The sequence below is a fragment of the Erythrolamprus reginae genome, chromosome 11 (genome assembly GCF_031021105.1).
Source record: "Erythrolamprus reginae isolate rEryReg1 chromosome 11, rEryReg1.hap1, whole genome shotgun sequence".
In the NCBI taxonomy this organism is placed as follows: Eukaryota; Metazoa; Chordata; class Lepidosauria; order Squamata; family Dipsadidae; genus Erythrolamprus; species Erythrolamprus reginae.
This window is the reverse complement of record NC_091960.1, coordinates 16,656,830-16,674,841: the sequence shown is the minus strand read 5'-3', so window position 1 is coordinate 16,674,841 and position 18,012 is coordinate 16,656,830. Positions and strand designations below refer to the sequence as shown.

Here is an 18,012-nt window from a genome sequence, read left to right as displayed (position 1 = left end):
TTTGATTGATTTCTATGCTGCTTCTCTCCAAGGACTTGGGGCGGCTTACAACATATAATAAAAAACAATAAAATACAATGGTAAATCCAATTAATTAGCTAAATAGCTAACCTAAAATCCCCAATATTTTAAAAATCAATCACACACACTCAGACCTCAGCCACTCGTAACATTCATCAGCCAGGGGGCCTAAGATCTAATTGCCCCAAGCCTGGCAAGATAAATGAGTCTTAAGACTCTTACAGAAGGCCAGGAGGGTGGGGGCAGTGCGTACCTCCGGGGGGAGCTGATTCCAGAGGGCCGGGGCCCCCACAGAGAAGGCTCTTCTCCTAGGCCCCACCAGACGACATTGTCTGCAGAAGGCCAACTCTGTGGGACTTAACCGGTTGCTGAGATTCATACAGCAGAAGGTGGGCCCACAAAATGTATGCTGCTAAGTGAAACGTAAATGAGTTTTGCTCCATTTTACAATGTTTCTTGCCATGGCTTGTTAAGTGAATCACTGCAATTGTTAAGTTAGTAACAGCGTTGTTGAGTGAATCTGGCCTCCCCATTGCTTGTCAGAAGGTCACAAAAAGGGAATCACATGACCCCAAGTCATTGCAACCGTCAAGCATCTGAATTTTGATCATGTGACCATGGAGGATGCGGTAACAGTCTTAAGTGTGAAAAACAGTCACAACTCAGTTTTTCAGTGATGTTGTAACTTTGAATGGTTATTAAATGAATTGTTGTAAGTTGAAGATTACCTGTATTGCTAACTGGTCAGGTACCTTGCTCCCATATATATTTAATTGGGATGTTTTTATTTTGTAGCTTTTATTGTTTTAAAATGTTTCTAGTATGTTTCAGTGTAATTTTTTTTAAAAAAGCTCTAAGCTACCCAAAATAATTGATTGAGATGGGTGGCCATAGAAAATGGATGGATGGATGGATGGATGGATGTCTATGGATATTCTCAGTCATCCAGGTCACAGTTGACCCAAAGGTGCTTTTTCAAGAGGCATCTGGTCTTTCTTGATTTTCTTGGAAGATGTTTCACTTTTCATTTAAGAAGCTTCTTCAGCTCATCAGTCCAGTTGTGGTTCGGTCCCTTAAATTGCAATGCTCACCAAGATCTTCTTTAACAACTTTTATTCATAACATTTTTTTATCAAAATTATAAAACAAACATCAAGTCCATTTGTTCTGAGCAACTCTGCATTCCAATCTCACTTCTACTTTAATGACTCTGGGAGCTGCACCAAAGGCCAAATCATTATTGTCCCTGATAGAAAAGATTCCTCATACATCATGAACTCTGACAGCTTCCCCAAAACATTCAGATACCTTGCATCTTCTTCTCGGTTAAAAGTTCTGAATAGCTAGAAGCCATGCTTTCTGAAGGACTTCATAAGAGCACTCTGGATGAAACATAGAATAGTTGTGCTCCACAAAGAATTTACCCAAACTCCCATTCTTTTGTAGCTCTAGCGATGAAACAGCCCTCTAAACTACACATAGTACAGAATCATTTCCTTTTCGCATACATTTTCTGCTGCCTGCTATGGAATCTTCTACATCTCGGATCTAATGGAGGTTCATTTTTCATAAGGTCTCCCTCCTCCTCAGAAATAGTCTGCATTAACACCTCTTCACTTTTGAGGTTAGATTTAGATTTAATTGGATTTGTATGCCGCCCCTCTCTGAGGACTTGGGGCAGCTCACAGCATGTATAGAAAACAAGAAACTATAATAACAGTCCAATTAATACATTAAAAAACAATCTTAAAATTCTAATTAAAAAACTATTAATATCATTCATTCAGCAGTCAATCTAAAGCATTCATTGGTCAAGGGGAAAGATCTAAGGAACCCCAGGCCTGGCGGCAAATATGATTTTTTAAACTATTTCTGAAGACAAGGAGGGTGGGGACAGTATGAATCTCGGTGGGGAGCTGATTCCAGAGGGCCGGGGCCCCCACAGAGAAGGCTCTTCCCCTAGGTCCCGCCAGCCGACATTGTTTGGTCGACAGGACCCTAAAGAGACCAACTCTGTGGGACTTCATCGGTCACTGGGATTCGTGCGGCAGAAGGCGGTCTTGGAGATAGTCTGGTCCTATGCCATGTATGGCTTTATAGGTCATAACCAACACTTTGAATTATGTCCGGAAACAGATCGGTAGCCAATGCAGTCCACGGAGTGATGACGAGATATGGGCATGTCTCAGAAGGCCCAAAACTGCTCACACAGCTGCATTTTGGACGAGCTGAAGTTTCTGAACACTCTTCAAAGGTAGCCCCTTTGTCTACCTCCCCTTCACTTTCTTCCTCCGCTAGCAAGACCAGGGGGCCAGTGTCTCCAGATGGCCTTGGTTCCTCCTCGTCTTCATCATCCGACATTATCAAAATTGATCTAAGCTCACTCACAATATGTTGCGTCTTGAAAAGAATCTGTGGGAGAATGAATGAATGAATGAATGAATGAAAGAGCAAATGAGCCCATCCACCCCAGGACAGCTATCTGAAGGTGTTCAGAAGAACAGGTCAACTTATTACTTCTTTTTCCTCTTAACAGAGCCCCCAACGCCCATCGCACCCCCACAGCTCTTGAGAGCAGGTTCAACGTACTTAATCATCCAGCTCAATACCAACTCAATCATTGGAGATGGCCCTATTGTAAGAAAAGAGATTGAGTACCGGATGACGTCTGGACCTTGGTCAGAAGTACACGCTGTGAACATGCAGACCTATAAGTTATGGCATCTCGACCCTGACACAGAGTATGAAATCAGCGTCTTGCTGACCCGGCCAGGTGATGGTGGGACTGGCAAACCCGGACCTCCACTCATCAGTAGGACAAAGTGTGCAGGTACGAATTTTCATTACTTTGTGTATCAAGGAAACCACTGAGAACAAAGCGACGATACTTTGGCCACAGGGCAGTATTTACTGAAGGCTGAGATTATTTATTTATTTATTTGTTTGTTTATTTATTTATTTATCATTTGTCAATAAAGTATAGGTTAGTAGTAGTATATAAACATTACATAGAAAGTAATGATAAAAAAGACAATAGGACAATAGGACAGGGACGGTAGGCACAATGGTGCGGCTTATGCATGCCCCTTACAGACCTCTTAGAAAAGAGGAGAGGTCAACTGTAGACAATCTAAGGTTGAAGATTTTGGGGCTGGGGGAAGAAACAATAGCATCAGGTAGTGAATTCCAGGGGTTGATCACTCTATGGCTGAAGTCGTATTTTCTGCAGTCCAGTTTGGAGGGGTTTAAATTTAGTTTGAATCTATTGCGTGCTCATGTGTTGTTGCGGTTGAAGGTGAAGTAGTCATTTACAGGAAGGACATTTTGGTATATGATTTTGTGAACTATGGTTAGATCAGTTTGGAGACAATGTAGTTGTAAATTGTCTAATTTCATAATTTCAAGTCTGGTGGAGTAAGGTATTTTGTTGCAGGAAGAAGAATGAAGGACTCTTCTTGTCAAATATTTCAGAAATATTTAACAAAATATTTAATATTAATTTTAATAATAAAATGAAATAAAATTAATAATAATTTAACATTAATAATAATTAAAATAATATTAAGAACATAACAACATAAGAAAAGCCATGCTGAATCAGGCCAAAGCCCATCGAGTCCAGCATTCTGTGTCACACAGTGGCCCACCAATTGTCCATGGGGATCTTGAGCAGAAAGAGAAGGCAAAACCCTCCTTTTCCCTTGACCCCCAACAAGTGGTACTCAAGGGAATCCTGCCTGCCTCAACCAGCATAGAGGCAGCACTTGGACATCCATTTCAATAACCATCTATATGCTTGGCATCCATTACTCTGTCTAATCCTGCCTTGAAGCTATCAAGGCTGACAGCTGTTACGACCTCTTCTGGAAGTGAATTCCATAAACCAACGACCCTGTGGGTGAAGAAATATTTTCCTTGATTTGTCCTCACTTTCTTACCTATGAGCTTTAGGGAGTGCCTCCTTGTCCTAGGATTGTGTGATAGAGAAAAGACTTTTTCTCTATCCATCTTTTCTGTCCCATGCATTATTTTATATACTTTGATCAAGTCACCCCTTAAACGCCGTCTTTCAAGGCTGAAGAGACCCAGGCGTTGCAACCTGGTATCATAAGGGAGGTGCTCCATTTCCTTTATCATTCTTGTTGCCCTTTTTTGCACCTTTTCCAGTTCCATTATATCCTTCTTGAGGTGCGGTGTCCAGAACTGTACACAGTACTCCAAGTGTGGTCTCACCATTGATTTGTATAGAGGCAATACAACAGTTGCTGACCTATTTTCGATTCCCTTCCTAATCATGCCAAGCATGGAATTTGCTTTTTTGACTGCTGCTGCGCACTGGGTTGACATCTTCATTGAGCTGTCCACCAAATATTAAATAATTAAATAAACATAAAAATTAATAATATTTAATATCCAGCTTTATTCATTCATTTGTGCCGAGGTATATCTGATATTGCTTACTATGTTTTTAATTTGACCCTAAAATCAAGGAATCACAGGTTTATTATAACTAAAGAAGGAATAAAATTGCCATGGCTATTTCTAGAAACTGGTTTTAAAATCTGCCAAATCAAACTCTGCTAAAGCATGGATAGTGGCACTTTTGTGGAATATGTTCATGTCCATATTTTACTGGACAATAATCTGCATTTTTTAAAGGTAAAAGATGCCTGTGGGGAAAAAAAGAGTGCATATTTCTAGATGTTCTGCATATAAACCAACAGTACCTAAAAGGTGTTTTTTCATCCAGGAAAAATATTTATAAATGAACTGCATGTTGGGGAAACTTAACAATAATTAGAAACATTTGTATAACAAAATGTGGTTTGTTCAGTTAATAAATTAACAATTACACATGTTAAAAGAAGCAGGGGAAAATCTCTAAATAGTAAGGGAAAAATTGTGAATAGGTTTTTAATGGAACTTTAAAAAAAGCAATACCCCAAAAGTGTTGACAAAATTAAACAAGCGCTCTACCAGTATGGACTCAATCAAAGGCACCCCCTCTCTAAACAAACAGACAGCCCAACAATGGGATTTGTCTTTGCAAAAATATTCTGGACACAGACCATGCATAGAATGGAATGGAATGGAATGGAAAGGAATGGAATGGAATGGAATGGAATAGAATAGAATAGAATTCTTTATTGGCCAAGTTTGATTAGACACACAAGGAATTTGTCTTCGTGCATATGCTCTCAGTGTACATAAAAGAAAAAGATACATTTGTCAAGAATCATGTGGTCCAACACTTAATGATTGTCATAGGGGTCAAATAAGCAATGAAGAAACAATCAATATTAATAATCGTATGAATGGTATGCATGCATGTTGTTTTGACTGTTTAATTATGGGTTTTTAATCAGGGTTTTATAGTTTTAGGTTGTATATGCGACTTCTTTTTATTATTTTTGTATATGTATTGTTATTGTAAGCTGCCATGAGTCCTTCGGGATTGGGCGGCATAGGAGTTGAATTGAATGAATGAATGAATGAATATTGGTAGCACAGTCAAAAATGAATCGTTGCAATTGTTAAGTTAGTAACAGGGCTGTTAAGTGAGTCTGCTTCCCCCTTGACTTGACTTGTCAAAAGGTTGCGAAAGAGGATCACATGACCCTGGAAACAGCAAGTTTCATAAATATATACAGTCACCGAGCATCCAGATGTTGATCACTGGAGTGGTTGTAAGCGTAGAGTGGTGCGGGGGCCTAGATGTGGAGCTCTCGCCTCTCAGTCAGGAGGCTGTGAGTTTGACCCTACGATAGGTAGAAGCAAGTCTTTCTCTCTCTGGGCACAACGGGATTATATTGCTGAATGAAACTCCGCATTGGTGACAGGAAGGGCAGCTGGTCAGCAAATACTCACCTCCATTCAGTTGCCCAGACCCCACCCTGCAAGGGATTATGGGGTCATTAAAAGAGAATGATGATGAATGGTTGTGTCAGGTATGCGTCCATTCAAAGTCCAGGGAAGAAAAAGCCCAACTCCATTTGATAGAGATGATGAATACTTTTACTAGACAAGAAGGGGTGGCAACAAAAGGAAAGCGAGTTCTGAAGCAAAAGGCGCCCAAGCTGCATATACAAAGGAATCCCAAACCCTCCCAAGTGACCTTCCCTCTGGACCATCCATCCAATCCTGATGTCCCAAGATGTCAAGTAGGTGCGCTGGCTGTTTGGTCTTCCACATCTGTGCCACCGAAGCTGTTGACCTTGAACAATCTGGAAACAAGTCCATGATGCCTAGCTGTACCAGGCAGACAATGATGAGAAAATTCCTCCCTAACAATATTTGCAACTTCAAACAGGGCACTCACCAGTACACAACCCCCCCCATTAACTGACCTCCCCCTCCCTCCTTTGCTATGACAGCTAAAGCAAGCAGGTGAAGAAGAAAAACAGAGGCTGAGAGGTTGTGAATGTGAAAAACGATCATGTCACTTTTTTCTTTTTTTCTTTTAAAAAGTTTTTTATTTATAATACAGTTAAAAACAAGACATACATACAACAATACAACATAATACAAACATATGAAAAATATAAGAAAAGGAAAAAAGTATCGACGGACTTTCAGTTTGCCTATGTACATTAATCATTCCTTTTTTTTCTATTAATTTTCTCAATATCTATCATCATGCTCACTAACATCTAATCTTGGTTCTCCTTTTTCCCATTCAATTGTATAATATGTAGTAATATGTAGTAAGAGGTATTAAATTCGATAAATACTGTATGGTTTTAGAGTAAAATTTAAAATTGTCCATGATTTTTAATTGATTGAAAATATAGAATATTTAGAAGTATTTTTTAATTGATTGAAATCATAGAATATTTAGAAGTATTAACATGCATGTAACAAAGGTGGATTATTAAGAATTGATAAGTATTAATTGGCTAAATATTATACGGGTTGGAAATAACTTTAAAATTTGGGATTAGTAAAAATGTACTATTTAGAGGGAGAGGGGGGAAAGTCTGAAATTTGTTTTTGTTTATTTGTTTTTATTTTTATTTTTTTAAAATATTTTTTTATTTACAAGGATTAAAAAGAGCAGGCATATAGTGTTGTACATATTGTATCATTTCACAGTATAATTATTATTTGTGTAGTTGTACTTAAATTTTAAAATACCTTATACAGAGCTGCCCCTAATTCCCCCTCCCTCCCCGTTGAACTGTTAGCCTCACAGTTCTTTTTTTATTTTGATATCAATATACAGCTTATGGCAGTGGTCCCCAACGTTTTTTCCACCAGGGACCAGTTTCAGCAAGACAATTTTTCTATGGCCCGGTGGGGGCGGAAAGGGGTGTGGTTGGGGGCGGGATTAAGCATGGGGGTGCTGGTCCTCCCCGCCCCTCTTTCCCGCCATCGCCCTGTGGCCGGCAGAACCTGCCTCCCAAGCCCTCTTGCCCAGCGGGGGCTAAGCGCTGGAGACAGGGGGTCAGGCTGGCCTTCCTGCCTCCCCCCAACCAAAAACGCAAAAGCGCCCCGCGGCAGAAGCCAAAAGAGGCTTGAGCCTCTCGGTCCTTCCCGCCCCTCTGTCCCGTCCATCGTCCTGTGGCCAGCAGAACCTGCCTCCCGAGGCCTCTTGCCCGGCGGGAGGCGAAGCGCTGGAGGGAGGGGATGGCGGCATGAGGGCCGGCAGCTGCTGACTCCACGGACCGGTGCAACATGCCCCGCGGCCCGGTACTGGTCCGCGGCCCGGTGGTTGGGGACCCCTGGCTTATGGCATCAGCGGTTGTCAAACATTTGTTCTATCATACAATTAATCTAAAGTCAGATTGATTTGATCTTAATTTTGTGTCTCGGATTGATTTTAAGAACATCCAGTTTATTTACTACCATTTTTTTTTCTTGTCTCGACCCAGTCATACATTTTTTTCCAAATTTCATAATATTTTGATTCTTCTTTATTTTTAAGTTTTTGGGTTAATCTGTCCATTTCTGCACAGTCGTATTTTTTTTGGTTTATGTGTTTTTAATTTGTTAATATTTTATTGGTTAAATAGGGTTTTCTTAGCTTATAGAAAAATGAATAAAGAAAGGGAGTTAGAAATATTGTTGGTGTTATATTTTTGAAGGAGAATTAAGGAGACAATTTAATTAAAAGATAACGGATGTAACTGACAAAATTAGAAAAAAATGGAAATTTTTTGATGATTGACATGAATTACTAATAGAATATTGCATTTTATTTTATGGAAAATAGATTGTATACTATATTGTTTGAATGCATGTTGAGAGAAAAAAAAAACTCATCCCCTCCCCACCAAAAGAATTTTGAATAACATTTCTTCTTCTGTGGGGACATCGTTACTTATTTTTGACCCTATGTTATTCTTGCTGCAATTAAGATAGGCACCATTAAATAAAGCTTATTTTTTTTCTGTATGTGTCAATGGTTATTCCTAGCAGGAATAGCTCAGGTTTCAAATTAAATTTCATCTCTAAAATTTCTTCCAACCATTGTCTTATTTCCGCCCAGCAATCACTTGCTTTGTGGCATTCCCACCACATATGATCATATGTCCTAAAAGTCTTTTTACATTTCCAGCATATTGCTGCCAGCCTTATTGGAGATGCCACTTTTTTTTCCAATGCTGTTGTGCTTCAGTTAGTAAATGAATGGCTATAAATTGAAGACTACCAGTACCTGTTAGTCTGCCTAGTTAGGATGTTATGACAAGTTCCTTAAGTACTTGGCTGTCTTCCAGGTGGAGGTGTTTATTGTGCTTGCAATTAGATGAGTACTAACGGCCAACTTGAGAGTGCAAATGCTCTCTGATGAAATGCCTCTTTCTGACAATAGCCAGCTCTGGTGATCCAGATTTACGGTTTCTCTCACCCACAGCAATTGTGTTTGGATGACGAATGATCCTTGCATCGGCAGCTGAGCAAAAGGACAGTCAGAGTTGTTGGCAGCAGGTGGATTGATAAAGGCCAGGGACAATGTGGCTTAGCTGTCCATGGTCTGTAATTCATGCCTGGGAGTGAGTAGTCATCTTTAAAAGTGGGAGATGCTTCAGGTTGTTGGCGCTGCCTCCAGTTGAGAGGGCAAAAGAGAGGGGAGCTTTTAGAAAAAACACTGAGCATTCCTTCCGTAAGGTTGGTACAGGAACGTACGTGTTTGGAATTCAAAGTTAAAGGATGTTTATTTATTTATTTTAACATTATTTATTTATTTGTTGTTCAAATATGTACAAGGTAGCAGGTATAGTTATAAACATAATCAAAATAAGTACAGAGAATTGAGGACAATAGGGCACTATCAAAATATAGTGATAAAATTGAACAGGTCCAAAGACAGGCTACAAAAATGGTGGAAGGTCTTAAGCATAAAACTCATCAGGAAAGACTTCATGAACTCAATCTGTTTAGTCTGGAGGACAGAAAGGAAAGGGTGAACATGATCGAAACATTTAAATATGTTAAAGGGCTAAATAAGGTTCAGGAGGGAAGTATTTTTAATAGGAAAGTGAACACAAGAATAAAGGGACACAATCTGAGGTTAATTGGGGGGAAGATCAGAAGCAATGTGAGAAAATATAGTAGTAGATGCTTGTGACAAACTCCCAGCAGACACAGTAACTGAATTTAAACATGCCTGGGATAAATATATATCCATCCTAAGATAAAATACAAGAAATAGTATAAGGGCGGACTAGATGGACCATGGGGTCTTTTTCGGCCATCAATCTTCTATGTTTCCATTATTGGAGCATTCCTTCCATCAGCTTGGTACAGGAACTTACGTGTTTGAAATTCAAAGTTAAAGGATGTAGACAGTCTAAGGTTAAAGTTTTGGGGGTTTTGGGGGAAAAAACCACAGAGTCATGTAGTGCATTCCAGGCACTGACTGTTGCTGAAGTCATATTTTCTGCCATCGAGTTTGCAGTGGTTTACACTAAGTTTGTATCAATTGTGCGTACGTGTATTGTTGTGGTTGAAGCTGAACTAATCATATACTATAGTCCTCAACATATGACCACAACTGAGCCCCAAATTTAGGTGAATTGAGTTTTGCCTTATACTTCTCTTGTCACATGGGTTAAGTGAATCACTGCAGTTGCCAAATTACCACATCTTTTTACTCCCTAAAAGAGGCTGAACATTCAGGTGCTTCTGATACTCTGAATGCAGTTTTTTCCCCCAACCCTAACTAGCTGCTAACGATCTTCCCAGCTCTTACCTTGCAGGCTCTTTCATTGTTTCTTTCAACGAAGAATATTTTCCAAGCCCTAAGTCTTTGCAGGTTTTTTTTTTCATTGCTCTACTTGCTCTGAATAAGTTTCTTTTTAGCCCTAACTGGGTACTAACAATGTTCCCAGCTCTTAGCGGCTTGCAAGCTCTTTCATTGTTACGCTCTGCAAAGAATGTTTTCCAAGCCCTAAGTCTGTGCAGGTTTTTTTCATTGCTTTACTTACTCACAATCTTTCTTTCCAGCCCTAACCAGGTGCTAATGATGTTCCCAGCTCTTAGCATTTTGCAAGCTGTTTCATTGTTACTCTCTCCGAATAAGGTTGTTTTTTAAGACCTAACCAGGGGATAAAATAATGTGCTGTATCTGACCAGACTAAGGATGCTAGCTAGATGAATATTTGGTAGGCAGATCCGACCCCCCCTAGCTTCCTCCCAAAAAAACTAAGGTGCATCTTATACTCCGGTGCTTCTTATACTCCGAAAAATATGGTAGTAACATGATAGTTAAGTGAAACTAGTTTCCCCATTGGCTTTGTTTGTCAGAAAGTTGCAAAGGGGATCACATGACCCAGGGACATTGCAACTGTCATAAATGTGAATCAGTTGTGAAGCATCTCAACGTAAATCACATGACCTTAAGTGTGAAAAATCGTTGTAAGTTGCTTTTTTCCAGTTCCATTGTAAGTTCAAATGGGCACTAAGTGAACTGTTGTAAGTCAAGGACTACCTGTATTGTGTAAATGGACTTTAATCTTTTGCTTAGTAACTGTGGCAAAAAGGATGTAAAAATCAGGCATGACTTGACTTAGCAACCCCTTGGTTTAACAGTGGAAATTCTGGTCCTAATTGTCGTCATAAGTAGAGGATTACCTGTATTCAAAGATACTGTATGTGCTACTGTACATTAAACAAGAGTTGTAGAATTGAACGTCCAATTACTGTATGTAGACATTGAAAGATTGATGCAACCCACAGAGACCTTCAAATATTATTCTCAGACTGAAATTTGGAACATGATAGAAATGGGATTTTGATTAGAAACGTAATTGGAGGATTATCATATTAAATATACATTTAAATTAAATTTATTGCAAATGAGATGAACTCAAACTTATATTTTATCTGGGCTTCACCATTGTGTTTTGGAGTGTAGCCCTTTGGGTCCTCATGTCATGCGAACCCAGAAAAAATGGGTTAATTGCCTAATCCACGATAATTAATTAGCCATGGGTAACTACGCTGCACAAATCCCGCCTTTGCTTTGCTATGAAAACTGAAAGACGAAAAGAAGAATGTTATTTCTATGTCGCCTGATCTTGTATTCTGTCTTGCTTTTTAGTCCGGTTTCCTGTTTTTATTGTCGCCCTCTCATCCTGATTGCTCTTCTGTCTTGAATCTCTGTCTCCCAGCTCATTCCAAACCAACCTTTTCTCTTAAAATGCTAACCCATCCACCTTTACCTTCCTGGCTAAAAAACACATGTTGTTGACAAGTGCATCTCATTTCTTCTATTAAAAAGAAAGAAAGAAAGAAAGAAAGAATGGAAGGAAGGAAGGAAGGAAAGAAGAAAGAAAGAAAAAGAGATAGAAAGAGGGAGGGAAGGAAGGAAGAAAAAGAGATAGAAAGAGGGAGGGAAGGAAGAAAGGAAAGAAGGAAGGAAAGAAGGAAAGAAAAAACACATGTTGACAAATGCATCTCATTTCTTCTATTAAAAAAGAAAGAAAGAAAGAAAGAAAGAATGGAAGGGAGGAAGGAAGGAAGGAAGGAAGGAAGAAAAAGAGATAGAAAGAGGGAGGGAAGGAAGGAAAGAAGGAAGAAAAGAAGGAAGGAAGGAAATAAATAAATAAAGAAACCATCAAGCTTTTCTGCCTGAATCTTAAAAGGCTATCTGTGACTCGCTGCTATCCATGTCCTGAACTGCGGCCTCAGTGATTAATAATAGAATTCTTTGAGTTAATTACGATAGACGTTTTTCCTCTCCCATCTTCAGCAGCTCCAGCTCCTGGTACAATTGCTTTTAAACCAAAATGCCCTCTGCAAAAGAAGCCACATTGATGGTAGCTCAGAAACTGTTGGCTGCTTGCAATGGCTGCAGAACTTTAGCTGCCCTAAATCGTGCTAGAGAAAGCGAGGCTAGGCTGCTAATTGATTCTCTGCCCTGTCTGCTGTGTTATTCCGCACACATTGGCGGGAGCGGAGTGGCTGACTTGGCTGATAGAAGATTGAAATCTCCAGAGAGGATCCAGGGCATTGTGTTGCAGGTATCTCAGCTGGGATTTTGAGCACCGCACTTAATAGCGATGCTGCCTTTGTTAGCAAGTTCAACTTGGCATCCTTGTTATCCTGGTAGAGATCCTCACTTGATCCCGCAGCACCACTGTTTATGAGACAGGACCAACAGTTCCCAGCAAATAACTTAAGGGAAGCTTGTACAACAATTATCCTTAAGGGGAATACTGCTGAATTTGTGCCAGCCATTCGTAGGCAAACATGATCAGATAAGCTAATTCCACAGTACTGCAAAGCTATCTTTGCAGAATTTTGCAAATCTATAAGTATTTATTTATTTATTTATTATTTATTATTTAATGTATGTGCCACCCACCCAATCCCATGGGATTCAGGGCGGCTTACAGCAAGATAAAGAAAAGTCAAATAATTAAAATGCAACAATTAAAATGCATTTAAAAATCCTAAATAACCCACTGCAAACATACTATCAGACATCTCCATCAATCATATCTTAGCTGGAATAAGATGTCAATTTCATGGCTCCCAGAACTACTGGCAAAGCCAGGTCTTTAGGGCCTTATGGAAAGCCAGTAGGGTGGGGGCAGTATGGATCTCTAGGGGGTAGTTGTTTCCAAAGAGCCGGGGCTGCCACAAAGGAGGCCCTCCCCCATGGTCCTGCCAACCGACATTGCTTAGTCGACGGGATCCAGAGAAGGCCAACTCTTTGGGTTCTAATCAGTTGCTGAGAGGTATGCAGCAGGAGACAATCTCATAAATAGTCTGGCTCTAAGCCGTGTAGGGCTTTATATGTAATAACTAACACCTTGAATTGTGACTGGAGACAAATTGGTAGCCCATGTAGAGTATGTTGCAATAATCAAGATGTGATGTGATAAGGATGTGAGTGACTGTGAGCAGAGCCTCTTGGTCCAGAGAGGGCTACAACAGGTGAACCAGGTGAACCTGGGCAAAAGTCCCACTGGGCACAGTTGATCAAACTTCAGCTGTGGATCCAGGAGGACACCCAGATTGTGAACCCTCTCTGAGGGAGTTAAGGTGTCCCTCCCCCCCAGGACCATGGATGGACAGATGTTATGATCCTTTGGAGGAAATGCCCAGAGTAAAATTCTCCCGCTATGAATTTTACAGCTTAGCTTCTTGCTTCACCTGTTATGCAGTTGCAGGCTAGGATGCCTCTTATCTGACCATTCCCAGGCCAGGAATAGGCAATGTGTGCTCTTCTCTGACATGTAAACTTAAACTCCCAGAATCCCTGAGCTAATCATTAATCATTAATAATAATAATTTATTAGATTTTCATGCCGCCCCTCTCTGAAGATTCAGGGCAGCTCACAACAGCAATAAAACAGTACAATACAAATCTAATAGCTAAAACTATGACTAAAAACCCGCTATCTTAAAAAAAACAATCAATACTGTACAATCACAACCACACATAACTCTTAATGGTCAGAGAAGGAGATACATTAATTGTCCCATGCCTGATGACATAGATAGGTCTTCAAGGTCTTGCAGAAGGCGAGGAGGGGGGGCAGTTTGAATCTCTGGGGGGAGTTGATTCCAGAGGGCCGGGGCCGCCACAGGGAGGGGTCTTCCCCTAGGCCCCGCCAGATGAAATTGTTTAGTCAATGGGACCCGGAGAAGGCCAACTCTTTGGGACCTAATCGACCACTGGGATTCATGCGGCAGAAGGCGGTCTCGTAGATATTCTGGTCCGATGCCATGTAGGGCCTTATAGGTCATCACCAACACTTTGAATTGTGTCCAGAAACTAATCAGCAACTAGTGCAGGCCGTGGAGTGTTGCCGAAACATGGGCGTATCTGGGACGACCCATGACTGCTCCTGCGGCTGCATTCTGCACAATCTGAAGCTCAAGAATTCTGGGAGTTGAGGTCCACAAGTCATAGAAGAGCCAACTTTGCCTACCTCTGCCCTAGGCTGCATCTCTTTGCCCTTTCTCCCAAGGTCTTGCTCACATACCATTACATTTTGGGACATTTCATCGGTTTTGTATATGAAAGGTAGAAGTGGGGGGTCTACAATCATGGTCCATGAACGTTGCTCCTATATAGTGCAAGAGAAGTCACCCAAGGATTAGAAGAAGAGGGTTTTTTCCAGAGCCCTGTCAAAGTCAGCCTCAACTGAAAGTTCTTTAAAAAGGGCTTTGCTAAAATACATGTTTTGTATGCCAAAAGTCTTAGGAGCCACACTTGACATTCTCAGTTCAAAAACCATCTAACGTGTGACAGGAAAGGACATTTCTGATGGAAAAAACTAAGGAGAGCAAGGATCAAGAATTCAGCTTGATATAAAGCAGTCCCTACAATAACTATTAATGAGGCGCAATGACATTTCTGTTCCTTGCTCCCAAAGATGTAACTGTATTTCAAAAGCTAGCATAGAACTACAATCCCCAGCATCCCTCAACACTTGCTAAGCTGCTAAGGACTACTGGGATTTGGAACTCAGGATTGGACTTCACTTGATTTTTCCCTGCCCGTTTATCCTCCCTTTGGATAATTGCTTTTCAGAATCACCCATTATTTGAACAAAACAGTCATTTTTCTATGATCGTCTCTAGTTTGAGCGCAAGTGTGACACTACGAATTGAGCATCTTCTACTGTGCAAACATGTAACATGTCTCTTTGCAAATCTGAACTATTTCTTCCAAAAAGAAAAGGATTGCAAAACCTTAACGGAGGGAGATGGGTGGTTAAGAAATCATCTTCATCTTTTAATGACTCCATAATCCCTTGCAGGGTGGAGTCCAGGCAACTGAATGGAGCTGTTTACTGGCCGGATGCCCTTCCTGTCACCAATGTGGAGTTATAAGTTATGTGAAATAAATATACAACACAATATATATAACCGCATAAAATATAGAAAGATGTTAGTAAAAATAAGACAGTGAAGAGAGAATAAGGATATCTCTCATTTTTAAATGTGATTTTTTTGTTTTTCATTTTCCTTTGATATGATTATATATGTATATTTGTAACAATGCTATAGTGAGACTATATTTGTAACGATACTTTTATTTATTTATTTATTTATTTATTTATTTATTTATTCATTCATTCATTCATTCAGTCAAACAATTATTGGGTGGTAATTTGTACAAATAAAACATTAAATAAGTAATGATAAAAAGTAACAAAAGAAGACAACAGGACAGGGACAGTAGGCACAATGGTGCACTTATTTATTTTTTATTTATTTATTTATTCTTTGTCCAATATACAATACATATGAGAGAGAATATACATTAGGAATATATATATAAAGATAGGAAGTAAAAAGAAGGGAAGTGGATAGGAAGAGAATATATATAGAGGAGAGAATATATAAGATAAAAGAGGTAAGAAAGGAGAATTGGACAGGGGACGATAGGCACAACAGTGCACTTATATACGCCCCTTACTGGCCTCTGAGGAATCGGGAGAGGTCAATTGTGGAGAGTTTAATGGAGAAGTGTAGGGGATTGGGGGTTGACACTATTGAGTCCGGTAATGAGTTCCACGCTTCGACAACTCGATTGTTAAAGTCGTATTTTTTGCAGTCAAGTTTGGAGCGATTGATATTAAGTTTGAATCTATTGTGTGCTCTTGTGTTGTTGCTGTTGAAGCTGAAGTAGTCGTTGGCCGGAAGGACGTTGCAGCGTATGATCTTGTGGGCAATACTTAGATCGTGTTTTAGACGCCTTAGTTCTAGGCTTTCAAGGCCCAGGATGGTTAGTCTATTTTCGTAGGGTATTCTGTTTCGAGTGGAGGAGTGGAGGGCTCTTCTGGTGAAGTATCTTTGGACGTTTTCGAGAGTGTTGATGTCTGAGATGCGGTGTGGGTTCCAGGCAGATGAGCTGTATTCGAGAATGGGTCTGGCATAGGTTTTGTAGGCTCTTGTGAGTAGTGTGAGATTGCCGGAGCAAAAGCTGCGTAGGATCAGGTTAACAACTCTGGAGGCTTTTTTGGCGATATTGTTGCAGTGGGCTTTAGCACTTAGGTCATTTGAAATGAGTATTCCGAGGTCTTTTACTGAGTGTTGGTTGGTAGTGAGGATTTGTTTATTCAGTTCATATATGTGGTTTGGATTCTTTTTGCCGATGTGGAGGGTAGAGCATTTGTTGGTTGATATTTGAAGTTGCCAGGTGTTGGACCAATCTGAAATGAAGTCAAGGTCTTTTTGAAGAGTGAGTGTGTTGTCGGTGGTGTTGAAGAGTTTCACATCGTCGGCAAAAAGTACACAGTTGCTTATGATATTATCGCAGAGGTCGTTGATGTATAGGATGAAAAGAGTAGGACCTAGTACGCTGCCTTGGGGAACGCCGCTTTTGACAGGGACAGGGGAGGAAATGGCGCTTCCGATTTTGACAACTTGTTGTCTGTTTGACAAGAATGCGGTAATCCAGTTGTGGAGGAGTCCTGAGATGCCATAGGATTTGAGTTTTAGGAGAAGTTTGTCGTGAACCACTGAGTCAAAGGCTTTGCAGAAGTCGATATAAATTGCATCGATGAATTTTCCTTGATCAAGGTGGGTAGTCCAGATGTTTTTGCAGTGGAGTAGTTGTAGGTTGCAGGATAGTTTCTTACGGAATCCAAATTGTTTTTTTGATAGTAGGTTGTTAGATTCTAAGTAGAGAGTGATTGAACGATTTATAATTGATTCCATGATTTTACAAGGTACACAGCATAGTGATATGGGTCTGTAGTTGTCAACTAGTGATGGGTCTCCTTTTTTGAAGATGGGGATGACTACTGCTTTTGACCACAGTTTGGGGAGAGTGCTGGTCATGAAGGAATTTTGGAAGATGATGCTTAGAGGTTCAGCTATGGCAGATGAGAGTTTTCTTAGGAAGTATGCACAAAGACCATCTGGACCGACAGATAGGGAAGGTTTGAGATCACGGATTGCTTTTTCAACGTAGTCTGTGGTGAAGATGATTTGGCTTAGGTTATTTAATGAGTTAGGAGTGCGATTTGCGAAGAGGGGGGATGAGTTATTACTGTTAACAAAAACGGAGCCAAAGAAGGAGTTGAAAAGATTTGCTTTGGATGGGTCGTCGTGGTACTCTATGTTGTGTGGTCCAATGAGAGGTGGAATAGGTCTGGAGTCGTTAAGTTTGTTGTTGACGAAGTTGTAGAAGGCACGGTTAGATTTGGAGCGTAGGAGGTTTTCCTCTTGTTTACTGCGGTAGTTCAGACATTCTACTTTTATTTGTTGGCATATTCTTCTGTAGCGGTTTTTGAAGTTGTTTACAGGACCTTTTTTGTTTCTACGCCAGAGGGATCTTTTTTTGGTTTGTAGTTTCTTTAATGAGATGGGAATGTTGTTTTTCTGTTTTCTTCTAGGAGGAGTAATTGGAACATACAGATCTATAAGTCTATTGATTTGGAGTAAGAACGTGTTGTAGAGGTCATCGATGGAGATGCAGTTGGAGAAGAGGGATTGCCAATTAATAAATGAGAGACTGACGTCTATGAGTTCGTAGTTAGCTTTCCTGAAATTGTACTTAGGTGACACGTTGTTCTGTTGAAT

The 18,012-nt window shown here is 40.2% G+C and overlaps 1 protein-coding gene across 2 annotated transcripts in view; it reads left to right on the top strand.

Annotated features, from left to right (window-relative positions):
• The window catches only part of PTPRU (protein tyrosine phosphatase receptor type U), a 558,855-nt gene that overhangs the window by 272,731 nt on the left and 268,112 nt on the right, over positions 1–18,012 (top strand). For both annotated transcript variants that reach the window (XM_070764504.1, XM_070764505.1), the window contains exon 7: positions 2,558–2,851. In XM_070764504.1, the coding sequence (XP_070620605.1) occupies positions 2,558–2,851 (294 nt within the window). The remainder of the gene's footprint in view (positions 1–2,557; positions 2,852–18,012) is intronic.